The 18,511-nt window shown below is 38.0% G+C and overlaps 1 protein-coding gene across 6 annotated transcripts in view; it reads right to left on the bottom strand.

Annotated features, from left to right (window-relative positions):
- Hectd2 (HECT domain E3 ubiquitin protein ligase 2) overlaps positions 1-18,511 on the bottom strand; it is a 64,375-nt gene that overhangs the window by 38,934 nt on the left and 6,930 nt on the right. For all 6 annotated transcript variants that reach the window (XR_013106225.1, XR_013106226.1, XR_013106227.1 and 3 more), the window contains exon 2: positions 9,302-9,431. Coding sequence is in view for 3 of the 6 variants with exons in the window: in XM_034486467.2 (XP_034342358.1) it covers positions 9,302-9,431 (130 nt within the window). In the remaining 3 variants the exon portion in view is untranslated. The remainder of the gene's footprint in view (positions 1-9,301; positions 9,432-18,511) is intronic.

Raw genomic sequence — 18,511 nt, 5'->3', positions numbered from 1 at the left:
AAGCCCTATCTTCTTTTCCTGGATCTACCTATTATACCCACATATATGGTGGTTTTTAAATATGCCCGTAAGTTCTTTGATATTTCTTCAGTCAAAAGAAGGATCTAGTTGCCATCCTTTTGAACATGGGCTAGTCTTAATGAATCCCTGATAATAAAACTTGGTGCAAGTCATGACTTGATTACAAAAAGCAATGCAAGTCTTGTGGCTTCCTCTTTGGGAATATTCAGTCTTGTAATTCAGTCATTATGCTGTACAGACGTTAGGAAGCCACATAAAAAGGCCACAGGTAGGTGCCTAGTCCCAGTCCCATCTAATCCAGCCACACGAATGTTCAGCAAGCCCTCGGAGGTTGTCACTCTAGGTCTCTGTTTTTCAAGTCACCTCAGATGATGCTCAGGAGAAAAAAGACTCCTTTCCAATAATTACTAAATTTTGAGGTGGTTGTTATAATGCAAATAAATAACAAAAATGTGACATTGGGAAAATCAAGTCATCTCTCAGAATTTCATGTCTCATCTTTTAAACAAATAAAGGGCCTAAAGGGATAACTCAGCAGTTAAAGAGAACTTGCTGCTCTTGCAGAAGACCTGGGTTTAGCTGCCAACAAGCACATGTGGCAATCATAACTTCCTGGGATGGTTCAAGGGATATGATGCTCTCTTCTGGCCCCTGGGAGCCTGCATGTATGTGGTGCATTTATATGTATATACATATTTACATACATTTGGGTATACATGCACAAAAAACCTTTAAAAAGAAAACCAAAAAACCCCAAAAAACCAAATGAAGGCTTTTGAGGATAAATGGCCAGTTGAGAAGACTTTTAATTCCTCTCAAAATTCCATTAAAATACAACAAAAAGTTCTCTTATTTTCATGACATAAATCTGCAGATTCAAAAGGCTATATAGCCTCAAAGTTAAAAAAAGAATGTGTAAACACTGACTTAGATTCAAGACAGCTAAACACAAAGGCGCAGCAAAGTAAGATGAACTGGGGCTTGATTTATACTACTCAATTCCTGAAGGAGGTGAAATCTGGACATGGCTATTTAAACAGTGAGGCATGGAACTAAAGTAAAAACTGAAGGCAAGCTTAGATCCCTAGTTGGTCTCTCTTTGTTGCAGGGTCACAATCCGTCTCCACTCCTACTCCAGCAGAAATCTGGAAATTTACATTCTTTGGAGAGAATACAATAGGCACTTTGGACTGGGAGAAATGTTACAGCTGAGGCAATATGAGTAGCAGGAATAAGGGAAGAAAATGCTAACTGCTAAGTTCTAAAAATTATCAAGAAACCACTTTCATCCCTGTCCTCCTGACAAATCAAATATTCAGTTCAGCTTAACTCCATAAGGCCTCCCTCTCCCCACACCACAAGAGGAGATTATAGCTTTCTTGGAGATCTGACATGCCTCAAAAGAAATAATGTTGTTAATTAATCATACTTCCCTAAAGAGAAGCCTACCCATATCACCTTATAATAAAGATTAAGGTCAATAACCTTACCCATGCCTCCGATTTCAATTATTTTGTTCCTTAGTGCAAATGATAAGCAGAAAACTAAATATAAGCTTCCAATTAAAAGCCTCCAATGTGGAAAAGACAAAAACAAAGACAAGTAAAACTTGAGTTAATCAAAATCCTTGAAAGGAGGCAGGGTGGAAACCTATCTTAGAAAGCTATCATTTTCTTCTTCTGATGAATTAAAAAAAATCATGACATAAGAAAGTTCTGTAAAAGAAATATGCAGGGTGTGACAAAGAAGTCTTAATAACTAAAGACAAAGTTACAGAAATTATTCAATAGAAAGTATTTTTATGCTGCCGAGCACGGAGGTGCATGCCTATAATCCTAGCTAGGCGGGAAGCTGAAGGAGAAAGATCATAAACTCGGGTTTAGTCTAGACAACTTTTCTAGACTCTGTACATTGTCTATTACACTCAAAATCTACATCCAATCCTTGGTGGTGGGAGGGAGAAAAGGGGAGACAGGGTCAGGGGAGAAAACAAAGAATTTAAGGAAATTTCCCCAAAGACAGAACAATATAAGTCAAGAAAGGGGGAAGGGGGAACAGGAGAGAGAGAAAAGAAAAGTTAAAAATAGGATTTCAGAAAGTCTCGGGTTTGAACCACATAAGATCTAGAGAGGAAGGGCAGAAAAATCAGAGGGAGGAAATAACTAAAAGGTTCCCCCCCTCCCCCAAATTTAATACAGGAGCTGATAAACATAAAGTGTCTACCAAGTATAAGAGATTTAAAAATACTCAAACCTAGGCTTATTACTCTGCAGTTTTAAACCCCAAGAGACAAAGAAATGGGTTCCGTGCGTTTTCTCAAAGTAAGCCATGAGGACAAAGAAAGAAATACAGAGATAGTTATCTTGCAAAAAGGACCAGAACTCATAGTGGCCTACATGAGAGCTTTATTCTACATAGAGTAGACAGACTATGTTGAGAATTAAAATTATTTGATCCTTGTCATTACCACCATCTTGGCTGTCTTTGTAATCTTCTGAAACCCTGCATGGACTCTTAGCTATTCCTGGTTGGCCTGCCAGAGTGCTGGTGAGGTTCCTGTATTCCTCTTCTGGCTCCACCATCTGAATAAGCTAAGGATTCTCAGGTCACCTCCCAGCTTTTGTGTGCAGTGCTCTGGGTAGTTGGAAAGCCATGTGCTTGCTAGACATCAAAGGCCCTGATCAAACAATCACCCCTCAGCTGTTTGGGCAGCTGTCCGTCTCACAGCGTTCTTATGAAGAGACAGAGAATGGGGCAGCAGTGATCTCTGAGAAGAATGCACATGGTCTGGGCTCATTGAGACCTGCTGATACTGCTCTTTTCTTGATTTGAGTGCTGAGATCATGGGCTTCAATTTAACCACAACTGCATTCAAGATCTGTGATATGTTTGAATTAAAAAACTGTGCCCTCAGTTGCTCATGAAGCATCACAGGGTAACAGAAACTCTGCTCTATCATAATCTCTTCTACAAGTCTTCACCATACAAATATATACAGATGTAAACATATAAAAGTTACTCATCACTAACATTTGTTGAACTATGTAAGGTATGGAACTAAATATGTTTTCAATGTTTTCTTTCCATGTATCCTTGTAACTTTACAGAATAGCTTTTTATTACCTCATTTTACAGGGAAGATAAATAGAATAAGATTAGTTTTTCTAGAATGGCAGATTGTACATTACAGAAACAGGATTCAATTTTTTTAAAATATTGAACAATGCCCAATCTTCTACTATGAATGAACTCAAGTTACATAAGGCAAACCTATTGGAATCAGGAGCTAATAAACTGTAAATGTATCCAAAATATCACCCTAACAAAAACAAAAACATCCTTCAAAGATCAATCAAAATCATTATATGGGTAAATTCCATCTTATATACTACTTATAAAACTTAGGTACAGAAGTTCATTAGCCACAACTACCCGGTTCTGTGACCACTAAACAAAGGCCTATGTGGGTCAGACGGTTAAGAGTTTACAGACAGCTCCAGGCAGTCAGCTGACAGTGTGAGCACCATGCAAGGCATAATGGAACAATTTGAAGGTTCTCTCTCTCAGTTCAGTTCTTGTGCTGTTTTTGACTACTTCCGTTGTGGCATGAAGCAGAAACCGGGAAAGACCAGAGTAGATTAGTCATAACAGGTGGTGTTTACATCACTATCTATAAGTACTTTTTTGAACATTTAGCAAAAAGAAAGCTGAAGGAGGAAGAAGAGGAAGAAAACCCTATGATTCATAGAACTTTAGCCAGCAGAGCCAAATAAAGCAACACATTCACTGGTTTGGGGAGATGGACTTTTTACCAAGTTCCATGAACTGTATGTAAAACTCTAAGCATGACTAAAGTGTTCTTTTATGTACTTTGCATTAAAAATACAAGTTATTTCTATAGAAGCTCATCTTTAATTGACTAGATGCTTCATACTAGATTGTCTTACAGAATTAAAGATCAGAGAAGGATTTGGTATCTCACTAGAGCAAATAAGCCAGCATAGAAAAATTATTCTCCTATTCATTTCTTTATTCAGTAAATTACTTAACAATTACAGACTACATGAGACATGGATTCTAGGCCCTAGAGATACCTGGATTCAAAACTCAAGAAAACTAGAAATATATGCATGTCCAGATCTGACAGTCAGACTTCCAGGAATATTTTACAAATACTTTGCAGATGAAGAAAATGGAGTATATATAGTCACTTGTTGTACTGTTTCTGCTTTTAAAAAAAGATGGACACAATTCAATCTTTTTAATAAGGTCTGAATAAACATGTATATCTAATATAATGGAATGTAATTATAAATAACAAGGAAGATACCTCAGGTAAAACAACTGAAAATAACAATGCAAGGTGCTGGGCAATGTACATGTAGGGAAAAAATATATATGTATATGAATATATACATATATATTTAATTTTTAAAAAAGGATTATTTATTTAATGTATGTGAGTACACTATAGCTGTCCTCAGACACACTAGAAGAAGGCATTGGATCCCATTACAGATGGTTGTAAGCTACCATGTGGTTACTGGGAATTGAACTCCAGACCTCTAGAAGAGCAGTCAGTTCTCTTAACCACTGAGCCATCTCTCCAGCCTGAGAATCTATCTATCTATCTATCTATCTATCTATCTATCTATCTATCTATCTAATCTAATCTAATCTATCTAATGTTTATATTTATACAATAGAATATAGGAGGTGGAACAAAACAATGTGATAGTGACACATATGAAGCTACTTATTTTTATAGACCTTTTTTCTAAACTCTGGAACAATTCTATTAGTGTTTAAAAGAAAAGCCCCAGACAGACAAACTATAAATCTCAGCAGCTGCGCACAGGTGGAGAATGGAGAAAAGGAAAAAGGCTGAGCAGTTCGAGTTCAGCTGGCAGAAAGGTCCGCTGAATGGTGGTAGGCAGCCATGCGGCTGGGAGGGAAAGTTTAGAGGAGTGAAGCCAATGAGTTAGGAGAGCACACTTAGAAAAGAGAATGAATAACAGAGAAAACTATGTTTTCCAAGTAGTTCAGAAAAGCAGACAGACTTTTGAAGCTGCTTGTCTGTGTCTCTGTTAAGAGACTGCCTGCCTGCTGTGGGATAGGAATTCTAGGATGGAGAAGCACACTAACTCATTAAATGGATAATTATTCTACCATCTCTTTAGGGTAGCTTTTGAATCACATAAATGTGCTATTTAAAAGGTTAACTCTGATCTAAAACAATAGCCTTTCCCCTCTCCAAAATAAACATTTTAGGAGCAGACAGTAGTGCAAAAGATAAGTAAACTAATGTAGCAAAATATTTTTTCAGATACACTTTTCTCCAGGAATAGTTAAGAAAATAATGAAGGCACTTATTCTGGCTTAGGAGAAGATATAAGAAGAGATTTAGTCCAGTACTGGTTCATTTTCAAAGGAAACTTGAAGTTCAGGGTTATTTGAGGCCTTGAAGAAATTCCTAAGGTAAAATGCCAAGGTAAAAGTGGCAAGTCCTTTGCTCTCCCCACACAGCAAGCTCTGCACCAGGTTTCCTCTGACCACTTACTTCTGTCTGCCCTTCACACTACTCTTAAATGGAAACTGCACTGCTTTACATGCAAATACATCACAGGACTCTCATACAGACCTAACCACCGAGTTCAGACAGCCTTCTTCCCTTTGGCTATTTTAGAGTGACAAAGATGCATTCCTCAAGTAAGAACTGCAGAGTTCATGCCACAACAAGGCTCTACTAAGAATAAAGTCATGATATCAGCTGAGGTTGGAATCAAACACTGGCTTCTAAGTAAATGGGAGCTCATATCCACTCTTCCCTGAATTACCAACAAAACAGAGATATTTCAAAAGGCTCAAGGAAAAACTGGCTTTGCTTCTTTTAAGGGTGTTTTGTGAAGTTTTTAAAAAATGTTTTAGGTAAGTCTAAATGGGGAAAAGAAAAATACAAAAAGAGAAAAAAGAAAGGAAGGAAAGGAGGGAGGGAAAGAAGGAGAGAGGGAAGAAGGAAGGAAAGAAGGAAGTCCTGTTACTCACATCCACTCCTACTTTACTTATCTTCTAGGCCCCCCCCCCCTTTTTTTAAGATACTGCATCATCCCTAGCAGCTGTTATAGTAGGTAAACCGCCTACACTTCTCAGCTTTTTCAAAGGACAGCCAATTTGACAGGTTTACCTAGACATGTGAGCTACAGGGAGGAATGGATCCTCAGCTGTTAGGGAACCCACACTGGGGGAACCCACACTGGGCTTCCACAGCTTCTCTAACAGCATTTGGAGATTAGATGAGAGGCAGGCTGTTAAGAAAATGCCTGGCCATAGTCCTGCTACCAGAAAAGGAAGAACATTATAACAATTGCTAAGAATTATAAACTTCTGAAGAAATAATCTTAATTGACAAGTGAGAAAGGTTTCTCAAAAAAACAAGGAATTATATGCACGCCTACATAAAGACTCAGTCTAATTCCTATTCAATAAAAGAGTTCTTTCTGTAGCACTTGTGACACATGAGCATACCAGAACTAAGGTGGTACCCAGACAGAACAGCCAGATGTCTAGACAGGAGTTCTATTAAGGTAAAGAAGTCTGCTGAACTGTTCTGTTCAACTAGAGTGATATATGCAAAAACTCCAAGTTGAGTGAGTTTGGTGTTAAGTCCCGATTCTACAAGACTGGCTTTTATGAGAGAAAAACAGGCAAGAGGTGGGAGTTTACCTAGTTGGAACACATTTAAAGTCAACAAATCTACTTGAAAACATATAGGCACATGAGCTGACAAGCCAAGTTCACAAATCAAAGTATCTGTACAGGTAAGAAAGCAAGGGACAGGCAGGCACATGGAACACAGATACACACCAATATATGAAATGAACACCCATAAGTAAAATAAAAGAAGAAAAGATTAGGTTGAAATTGAGAATGGAATCAAAGGCCATTGTTTTAAACAAAAAACTGAAACAAAGGTGACTACTATCCACCACACTCTGACGTCCCTGTCATATTCTGTGAGTTGTGCTTCTGTCCCTGTATCTCCTTAAATGTTACAGTCCTAAACCATGAACCTGTAGATGTGACCTTAAAATGGATGGATACACTATCCAGGAAGATAGAACCCAATCACACCAATCGCTTTCAAGTGGATCTTACATTGGTTGCAAAAGGCAGCGCTGAAGAGACTGGAATCATCCACAGAACTCAGGAAGGTTAACAAGCCAAAGGGCCCAAGGGAGGATGCCTCAATACCACTTGGGAAGGAAAAGAAAGCAATCATGGGTGTGTGTGGGTGTGTGGGTGTGTGTGTGTGTGTGTGTGTGGTGTGGCAGATGGAGGGAGGGACCTGGGTGGGAGAGGGGACAAGAAAGAGAAAGGGGGAACATGATCAGGTATTGGGGGGGAGTGAAGCCCTGAGGGCCAGCAGAAAGAATGGAAACAGGCAACCTCGGGAGGTAGGAGGTAGGGGGACCTCTAGAATATACCAGAGACCTGGGAGGTAAAAGATGCTCAGGGATCAAAGGGAGGGACCTTAGATGAAATGCCCAACAGTGGAGAAAGGGAACTTGCAGAGTCCATCTTCTGGCAGAGAGACAGGGCATCAAGTGGAGGTTGTCATCTCACAGTCAAAAACTCTGGCCCAGAATTGTTCCTGTCTAAAACAACTGCAGGGACAAAAATGGAGAAGAGACTGAGGGAAAGAAGGTCCAACTTGGGGTCCATCTCAACAGGAGGCTCTGAGGCCTGACACTATTACTGATGCTATGGTGTGTTTACAGACAAGAGCCTAGTGTGACTGCCCTCAGAGAGGCCCAATAAGCAGCTGAAAGAGCCAGATGCAGATATTTACACTCAACCAATGGACAGAAGCTGGGGACCCCTGTGGTTGAATCAGGGTAAGGATGGAAGAAGCTGAGGAGGAGGGTGACCCTATAGGAAGACCAGCAGTCTCAACTAACCTGGACTCCCTAGATCTCTCAACCATGCAGTATACACTAGCTGATTTGAGGTCCCCAACACATATACAGCAGAGGACTGCCTGGTCTGGCCTCAGTGAGAGAAGATGCACCTAACCCTTGAGAGACTTGAGGACTCAGAGAGTGGGGAGGTCTGATGGGGTAGGGGTGGGGGTGGGATATCCTCTTGGAGACTGGGCTGAGGGTTGGAGGGAGAAGGAATGGGATGAGGAACAGTCAGGGGATGGACCAGGACAGGGATAACGACTGGACTATAAAAAAAATTTAAAGAATAATAATTAAAAAGAAAGAAGAAAAAAATTCAAGAAAAGGACCCTATTGCTGGCCTTGAAAGAATAGCTTTGATATTATTGAGAACCAGTAAGAAGACACATGGGAAGGAACTGTGTATGTCAATATGACAGTCAGGAAAGGCGATGGCATATCAATCTTACAAAAATCAATTTTGTCAGTAATCTGAAGGGGGTTGGAGAAGAATATTTGTGCAGAGTCCAGCCCAAACAACATCTTGATTTCAACATTGTAGGGTTCTAAGTATACAGAACCTAGCAACATCCATCCAGACTTCAGACCTAAAGAACTTTGAGTGAGTACCTGAGTGTTGGTTTAAAGCCACGAGATTGTGACAATTCATTATGCAGCAATAGAAAATAAATATAAGATTTTGATTATTGTGAGGATACAATGAAATAGTCTTTCTAAATTATATGTTATTATCCAGTTGATATGTCTAAATAGAAATCATTATATATAACTCATCTCCTAATAGTAGGCTAATTTTCTTTATTTCTATAAAGCTGTCACAATTGTATTTTTGTTTTACTGTGTTGTGGAACTATAAAAACTCATACCTCTCTGGGATAGGACATATATGGGATGGGACGCATATGTGAGGGTGTAGGTATAAATAAATCAAAGGAAGAAAGACGTTATTGAAGGTAGAGGTCCAGAAATAAAGTTCTATGGCTCTAACCTCTAAAACTGTACAGTAGTATGCACTTAGTATGCACTGCCAAAAAGAACATTTTTATAGCACTAATTTATCATATAAGTTATTTGGCTAGAGTATGGGGGCATTCCAAATTTCAAAGATTTGTTTTGTGTTTTCACAGGGAAAGCTATTTGGAAGGAATGTAAGCAATTTATAAATTTTCTATAATAAAATAAGCTATATAAAGAAATATTTACATAGCTTATTTCTCTCTTTTGTAATAAACTTACCCCCAAAATGCTAAATAATTAAAATATATTTTAAGTAGTTTACCACTATAATATACTTTTAGCCAAGACACACAGAGTATTACCATTCCTGATATTAGGGAGAGCAAGATGGGCAGGTGAGCTTCTATTTTCAGCGGCTTCTTTCTTCTGAGTAACAGTTGAAACAAAGCTGCTAAAAGTGGAAATCTGGCCCTTGGATCCTCTGTCCAACCCCTAAAAAACAAAGTGTTTTAAAGATTTAGATTTTATGACAGAAAGACGATGAAACTGTTATATATGCAACTGGCCAAATTATCTTAAGCATCAAAGAGCCACAGCAATCATCTGACTACTTATATACTGGTAAGGTTTGCAAAGGGGATGGCAACAATATGCCTATTAGTTATTATGAGGTTTAACAAAGTCTACTCATAAAATAGTTAACACTGCTTCTTGTACACAGTACGTAGTCCACCAATGTTAACCACCTTAATTAGATATTTAGATAATACTGCTTTTATAATCCAATGATTTAATAATTTATGAGTTATAAGCTGATTTACTAAAGTACTTACAGTGACATGATTCAACTTTAAAAATGCATCTAAAATGATAAATCATTTAGTGCTGATTTTTTCCAAAGCATTATAATTAAATTGTTGGTATACCAGGATTTAAAAAAAAAAATGCTAACCATATAAGGGATCCCTAGGTACAGACCATGGAATATGCTAAAGAAGAAACTATCCATTAACATATTTTCATCCTCAACATCTTGAAAAATTCCTAAAACATTTAATTAATCTGTATTTTGTAAAAATAAATATAAATTATAAAAAATAAGATAAAAATTAAGCTGCAGTGCTGACTTTAGGGCTTTTCTTAGTTCTTAGATTTTTTTTTTTGAATTGATGTACCAGAACTTGAGACAAGGCCTCTATATATCCCTGCTGGCTTAAAACTTGTTCCAAAGCTTAGCACGGCCTTGAACACCCGTCTCAGCTTCTCCAATGCTGGGATCATAGATCTATACCACCAAACCCCACTTTTCAGTTCCCAGAATCTTGAGAAAAGTAGTTAACTTCTTAATGTATTTTGCTTACATTGTGTGTACATGTGCGCATGCCTATGTAAATGTGTGCCATGCTGCATAAGTGGAGGTCAGAGGGCAACCCCAGAGAATCTGCACTCTCCTTCTACCATGGAGATTCTGGTGACTGACCTCAGGTCAGCAATGTCAGTGGCAAGCACCTTTAACCAGTGAGGCATCTTTCAGCCCAACATCTACTTTTTAATCTAAAGGTAGTTTTACTTTCATAGTAAATAAAGAGGTTCTTCTTCACTTCTTTATTTATTCACCAGATTGATTCCATTTACTCTTTTAGAACCAATTCATACATAATAGAGCAGATATATTTTTTGCTCACCAAATATTCATGTGTTCTCTCCAATTTTTTTCCCCTTTTACAGAGTCATCTAATTAACTCTGATAGGCTAGAGGTAGAAATCACATCTATCAGTTCTGCAAAGAAGTGATGACACATTTAAGATTGGTGTGGAAATCCCAGCTCCTGTGTTTTCCAGCACTGTAACAATGACAGATGCTAAGAGCTGGGGTTATGGTTTGTTCATGAGCTTGGGTCTAGAGTGATGGATTACATAAAGCAGAGCCACTTTTGACCCACAGGTTATATACACTAACAAAGCTTTTAGAGCTTTTCAACACTGAAACTGGGCTGGGTAACTGAAACAACAGTTCATAATGACTCTGTTCTTTCTGTGTTTTATTTTTCTGTAAAGCCAATCACTCTTGCTAAATCTTGCAATGTATTTAAACTATTCCAGAGAAAGTCACTGTCATCATATGGGTCCATTATGCTGCACTAGAGAGTCTTTATTCATCACAGGCTTGGCATAACTTGTGCAAGGCCCTAAATCTATTGTGTTTTGTTTTGTTTTGTTTTTTAAAGATTATTAGTATTGGGGGTTGGAGAGATGGCTTGGGAGTTAAGAACACTAACTGCTGTTCCAGAGGACCTGAGTTCAATTCCCAGCAACCACATGGTGGCTCACAACCATCTGTAATGAGATCCAATGCTCTCTTCTGGTGTCTGTAGACAGCTACAGTGTATTCATAACTATAAAAAATAAATCTTTTAAAAGTATTAAATAAATACACCTTTTAAAAAAGTTATTAGTATTAAAAGAAAATGAATTTCAGATACTATACACATAGTATTTCAACGTGTCTGGATTTACGTGACTTTTGAAAATCAGTTAATTCCTATTTCACAGGTAAGGACAGTGGAATCACCTGAGAGTCACAAAAGTAAGCAGCTAACAAGTAACAGAAAGGTAATAGCTGGGCTGAGGAGATGGCTCAACCATACCTCAGAACCAATCTCAGAACCCACATTTTTAAAAACCAGGCATGGTAGTACATGCTTTTAATCCTAGCATTGAGGAGGTGGACACAGGCAGGTCTCTGGAATTTATTGGCCAGACTTCAGGTCAGTTGAGAGAGATGCTGCCTTAAAAACACAAAGGTGGAAAGTATTTGGAGAAAGTCCCTCAAAAGCTGTCCACTGACTTCCACTGCATGTGTATACATGTAAACACCTTGAACTTGCACACAAATATATACCTGAACACACAAAAATATGCACACACATGCACATAGGCTTCACCCAAAATGAAATGAGACATTGAGAATCTGAAGGCTATATCTCCACAAGTACATAGATGCAATTTCCTTATGTGCAATATCTTTGGCTACTCATTGACTTTGCTATTGTTATTTGTTTTTGCAGCTCAGTGAATCTCAAGTTAATATTTGTGTGTTAGATTTAGTGGAGATAACACTGTCTATAAAAGTTCAACGTATCTAGGCTGAGAAGATGCCTCAGTTGGTAAAGTGCTTGATGCATAAGCATGAGGACTGGAGGTTGTATCCAGATACCCAGGTGATTGGCTGGTCTAGCTAAGTGGTGAGGGGAGACCTTTTCTACATGGAGAACAAATGAGGAAGTGTAGCAAGAACAGCAGGGCCACTTCTACACACATGTACACAGACATATAAACATCTACATATATACACAGAAGTTGAATAGATTATGTAACTGAAAATATAGTCTTTTAATTAATAATTTTAATATGGGAAAGGAATCAGAAGTCTCAGAATCACAGACATACATATCAAAGGTTAGAACTACAAAAGAATAATTACTCACTCAAAAACTTATTTCTGTTATAACAACATACTAGAACAAATCATTTGTTGAGTGGTTGTTATACCCCTACCATTATATTTGATACTTTACTACATTAAAACATTCTTATGATATAGGTGCTTGTGGTGGCTAATCTTGGTTGCCAACTTGACACATGTGGAAAAGAGAACTTCAATTGAAGTACTGCCTCCATCAGACTGGACTATGAGCACACCTATGATGCATTTTCTTGATTGCTAAGTGATGCAGGAGGGCTTGGCCTACTGTGAGGAGTACTATCCCTAGGCAGGAGGGATTGAGCTGTATAAGGAAAAAAGCTGAACATGAGCCTGGGAACAAGCCAGTAAGACAGTTCCTCCATAGTTTCTGCTCATACTTCCTGTCTTCTGTTCCTAACTTCGGTTTCCATTGATGATGGGCTATAAGATAAAACAAACTTCCAGTTGAACCAGCACCATTTGTTGAAAAAGCTGTCCTTTTTCCACTGGACAGTTTTAGCTCCTTTGTCAAAGATCAAGTGACCATAGGTGTGTGGGTTCATTTCTTCAATTCTATTCCATTGATCTTCCTCCCTGTCTCTGTACCAATACCATGCAGTTTTTATCACTATTGCTCTATGCTATAGTTTGAAGTCAGGCATAGTGATTCCCCCAGAAGTTCTTTTATTGTTGAGAAAGCAAATGGATCCATTCTTATCTCCTTGTACAAAGTTCAAGTCCAAATGGATAAAGGATCTTCACATAAAAGCAGATATATTGAAACTAATAGAAGAGAAGGTGGGGAAGAACCTTCAACACTTGGGCACAGGGCAAAACTTCCTGAACAGAACACCAATGGCTTATGCTCTAAGATCAAGAATTGACAAATGGGACCTCATAAAATTGCAAAGCTTCTGTAAGGCAAAGGACACTGTCAATACGACAAAACAACCAACAAATTGGGCAAAGATCTTTACCAATCCCACATCCAATAGAGGGCTAATATTCAATATATACAAAGAACTTAGACTCCAGACAACCAAATAACCCTATTAAAAATGGGATACAGAGCTAAACAAAGAATTCTCAACTGAGGAAACTCGAATGGCCAAGAAGCACCTAAAGAAATGTTCAGCATCCTTAGTCATCAGGGAAATGCAAATCAAAACAACCCTGAGATACCACCTCACACTAGTCAGAATGGCTAAGATCAAAAACTCAGGTGATAGTAGATACTGGCGAGGATGTGGAGAAAAAGGAACACTTCTCCATTGTTGGTGGGATTGCAAGCTGGTACAACCACTCTGGAAATCAGTCTAGTGGTTCCTCAGAAAATTGGACATAACATTACCTGAGGACCCAGCTATACCACTCCTGGGCATATACCCAGAAGATGCTCCAACATATAACAAGGATATATGCTCCACCATATTCATAGCAGCCTTATTTATAATAACCAGAAGACAGAAAGAATCCAGATGTCCTTAAACAGAGGAATGGATACAGAAAATGGAGTATTACTCAGCTATTAAAAACAATGAATTTGAGAAATTCTTAGGTAAATGGATGGAACTAGAAAATAACATCCTGAGTGAGGTAACCCAATCACAAAAGAACACAAATGGTATTCACTCACTGATAATTGGGTATTAGCTCAGAAGCTCACAATACTCAAGATGCAACTCAACAGACCACATGACTCTCATGAAGAAGAAAGACCTAAGTGTGGGTGCTTCAGTCCTTCTTAGAAGGAGTAACAAAATACTCAAGGGAGCAAATATGGAGACAAAGTGTGGGAGAGAAACTGAAGGAGGGGTCATCAGGAGACTGTTTCACCTGGGTATCCATCCTATGTGCAGTCACCAAAGGTAGACACTGATGTGGATGTCAGGATGTGCATGCTGACAGGAGCCTGATCTAGCTGTCTCCTTAGAGGTCTGCTAAGAGTCTGACATATACAGAGGCAGATGTTCACAGCTTGATCATTGAACTGATCAAGGGGTTCCCAATGGAGGAGTTAGAGAGAAGATTGAAGGAGCTGAAAGGGTTACTGACCCCATGGGGAGAACAATAATACCAACCAACCAGAGTTCCAGGGTCTTTTAAACCACCAGCCTTGGAGCACATAGGGAGGGACCCATGGCTCCAGCTGTATATGTAGGGGAGGATGGCCTTGTCGGGCATGGGTGGGAGAGGAGATTCTTGGTCTCATGAAGGCTGGATGCCCAGTGTGGGTGAATTTGAGGGTGGAGAGGTGGGAGTTGGGGGTGGGGGCACATCTTCATAGAAGCAGGAGGAAGGGAATAGGATAGGGGGTTCCTGGGTGGGGGTGGGGGGGGGAGAATGGGGTAAGGGATAACATCTGAAATGTAAATAAAATATCCAATAAAAATTAAAAAAATTTTAAAAAAGATAAAACAAACCCTTTCCTCCCCCAACTTGTTTATGGAGTTTATCACAGTGATAGAAAAGCAGACTAGAACAATACTTACACTTCATTGTACAGATGAGGAACTTGAAATGCCACTCGTTCTCAAGTTCACAGACCATGAAATCAAACTCCACTCTAGTGAGTATCAAGTCTATCTGTAAGTTACTATATCACAGAATCTCTAACTATATAGTAGCCATCAATACAGGAGCTTGACAGGTGGGAATATGTTAAATATAATATACTGCCAATTTTAATGACTATTCTTTGTGGCTATACTTTTATTGATATTGAATGATACTTAATAACTTTAGGAGCAACTCAACTAATCAGAGGAAATTAATAAACATACAAGAAACAAAACACATTAAGGAGACTTCCAATATCCTAACAATTTAGGAAAGACTTCTGGTTTTTTTTTTTCCCTTCTCCCTTCCTTTACCTTGTCTTAACAAAAACAAAGCCTCCAGGAACACTGTTTAGTTCACTTGTGAGATTTTGAAATAATACTAAAATAATTAATTTGGTTAATTGCTATGCAACTGCTAAAGAGAGAAACAGTGTTGGGAGCTAAATCAATCCAATTTCAAGAAATGAAACCTGAACTGATATATAGTTGAAACAGTGACTAAAAGATGGTAGACTGGCTAACCAAGAACAACTGGCAAGCACTGTTTCCACTCTAAGTCTGATGCACAATGAGGATGAAGAAACTGTCCAATAAGTTATACAAGAAATGCAATGTACAATGCTTCAAATTTCAAAAGATAGCTTGGCACCTCACTCTGTCAGAGGGCTTATTGGAAGAACATCTTTGTGAGTAACTAGACAAGGTGCCAAGGCTCAGTAGCAAACATGTTTTACATGATAAATTAACTGGCATTTTCTAATGGGGCTTTGTATAAAACAATGAGCAAAATAAGGGTAAAACCATATGTGAGATACTATAGGAAGTAAAGAATAAGTGACGAAAGAGAAAAAAAAAAATCCAGAAAGTAATGTGTTAAAAACTAAGTGGGAGAGCTGGAGACATGGTTCAGTAGTTAAGAGCACTGACTGCTCTTCCAAAGAACCAGTATTGATTTCTAGCACCCACATGGCAGCTTACAGCCATCTCTAACTCCAGTTCCAAGGGATCTGACACCCTCTTCTGGCCTCCATAGACACCAGGCAAACACATGGTGCACAGACATTCATGCATATGTAAAACCTATCCCCATAAGATAATTTAAAAGAAAACTAAGAGAGTTATAAAGATTCAAGAATGTGAAACAATAGAGAGCATGTCTATCTCAATGATTTACTACAAAATCTACAAACAGATTCAGTGGAATGGAATGGCAGAAATATTGACAAATATGATTCAGAATTGACAAATGAATGGGAAGCTAGAGAATGAAGGCAGTGACAAGAACTGCCAAGAAACTTGGCTAAAGTGGTAGAGGTGGTGGGTAGCAGGTGATAGAGACCAAAACCTGAAGGCTATAACTGACTTGCAGGGTTTTCAGTTGTCTTATATGGAGTTCTACAGTTGAATACTAGAGATGAATCTTGGAATATGGCCAGCCTGCAAACAGTGGGCTGTATGTGTTGAAGAATAGACAGTAGGAGGATACTCAAGCAGCTGTTACAGATTGAAGCACAAAGAACCGGGGGTTGAAGGGGGCAGGGAACTGAACTTTAACAGCTCATTGAGAGAAAAACATACTCAAAACACTTCAACCTAGTGTACTAAGTAATAGAATTCATTCTCTGGACAGAGATTGCCCATGAATTTATTAGAAATTCAATATTTCAAGGAGCAGCAAAGTTTTATGTAGTAATTACAATAAATTTTATTTTGCTAATACCTCACAAGGGCCTCCATAGTTTTCTGACCATATGAATATGTAGGTAATATGTAAGATTATAATATTAATCTTAAAAAGTTAAATACACAAATATTTAGAATATCTGTTCCACTCACATTAACATATAATCATATTTTCAACCTCATTTTCTTTGAATATTTGAATTATCACTTTCAAAATTCCTTGAGGAACAGTATCTGAGTCAAATTTCTAATTTCTTAAATCATATTTTTCTTTTATACCCCAAAGAGGGGGTATTCAGGTTTCATTAATCAGTATAAAGTGCCAACTTCTGTTGTATTCAAAATTTTAGTACACTTTGATTTTTTTCCATCTTCCCAAAACTGCCTTAGTGATAGACACTTCTGTTTACACTCTAACACAATACTTGATGGAGGTATAAGTGCCTCTGTTCCATTACACAATGCTGTAATATGGTAACATCTTCCCCCTATCTTATAGTCTCTGAAATAAAATATCTTTCATTTAATTTCTAGAGGTCTACAAAATCCAATCTTAAGCCTCAAGAAATCAGGGTAGATTACCTATTCCTATGATGGGTATAAAAACTACTTTTACAGAAGAGTAAATAATTTCCTGAGGTATTCAGTAAATGCTATTATGTCAAATAAGTAGTGTCTTTATGCTTTAAGTTAAAATAAGCAATCCTTAAGATCTCTTGCTTTGTCAAAACAAACAAACAAACAAACAAACAAAAAACCCTCTCCTAGTTACCAATCAAGATCATATGAGACATAAGACCTGAAGTGTATTTGGAGTCTGTAAAAGTACTATTTCAGGTCTTGAAACCAGGCAAAGATATGTTCTCTCTTTATGTTCTTTTCCCACAGCTAAGATGCTACATTGAAAGTACTCATTTTACAATCTTCCTTTAAAATGTGGAGTCAGTTACTCTTAAGTTGTAAACATTCTTCCTAAGCTAAAGAACACCAGCACCAAGTAGAATTTTAGTATGAACCCTATCTTTTAAAGGATACTTTAAAAGTATCCTTTTAAAGATACTTTTTAAAGATAAGAATAAAGATAACATTCTTTGAAATAATTCTTATTATTGCTTACTTAGCACAAGGCTCACTAAAAATAGTTTACTTTTTTCTTAACAAAACTCTAAGCCCAAAATAACATTATTTCCCACTATAAAGGTCACAATGCAATTAATCTAGAGACAACTGATAACTGACCCCCATAGGTATTAGTACTGAAGCACTGAGCTTCAGTGAGTGTTCACTGACTATCAGGAAGTTAAGATGGTCTCTGAGATTTATTCATTTGCTTCACAACACACACACACACACACACACACACACACACACTGAAGCAGCAGCAAAATACTTTTAGGCTTTATGTTTGTGTGTATGTCTGTGCATAGGTATGTGCACATTTGTGCAGGTATACAAAGGCAAGATGAGAGCATCAGATAGATCCTCTGGAGCTGGAGTCATAGGCAGTTGTGAGCCATCCGACATGGATGCTGGGAAACGCATTTCAATCCTCTGGAAGAGCAATAAGTGCTCTTAACCACTGAGCTGTCTCTCTAGACCCAAACACTACTTTCAGAATAAGGTCACAATTCTACAACTAATTATTAAGAATCATGATGTTCTTTAATAAAAACATGAATTAATACCAAGTTAATTTTATTGCACCTCTTATAACAACTTCAAGAATAATTTTTCAATTCAGCATTAGTAAAATTTCAATAAATTTTATATTTAAAGCATACATTCAACTATATTCATTCCAGTCTGCGATTCCCCACACCTGCCCTCCTGGTACTGCGGATGAACATGATTTTGTGCATGCT

Source organism: Arvicanthis niloticus, chromosome 1 (assembly GCF_011762505.2).
Source record: "Arvicanthis niloticus isolate mArvNil1 chromosome 1, mArvNil1.pat.X, whole genome shotgun sequence".
NCBI classification, from domain to species: Eukaryota; Metazoa; Chordata; class Mammalia; order Rodentia; family Muridae; genus Arvicanthis; species Arvicanthis niloticus.
The sequence above is the reverse complement of the archived record's forward strand: the minus strand, read 5'-3'. Positions and strand labels throughout refer to the sequence as shown.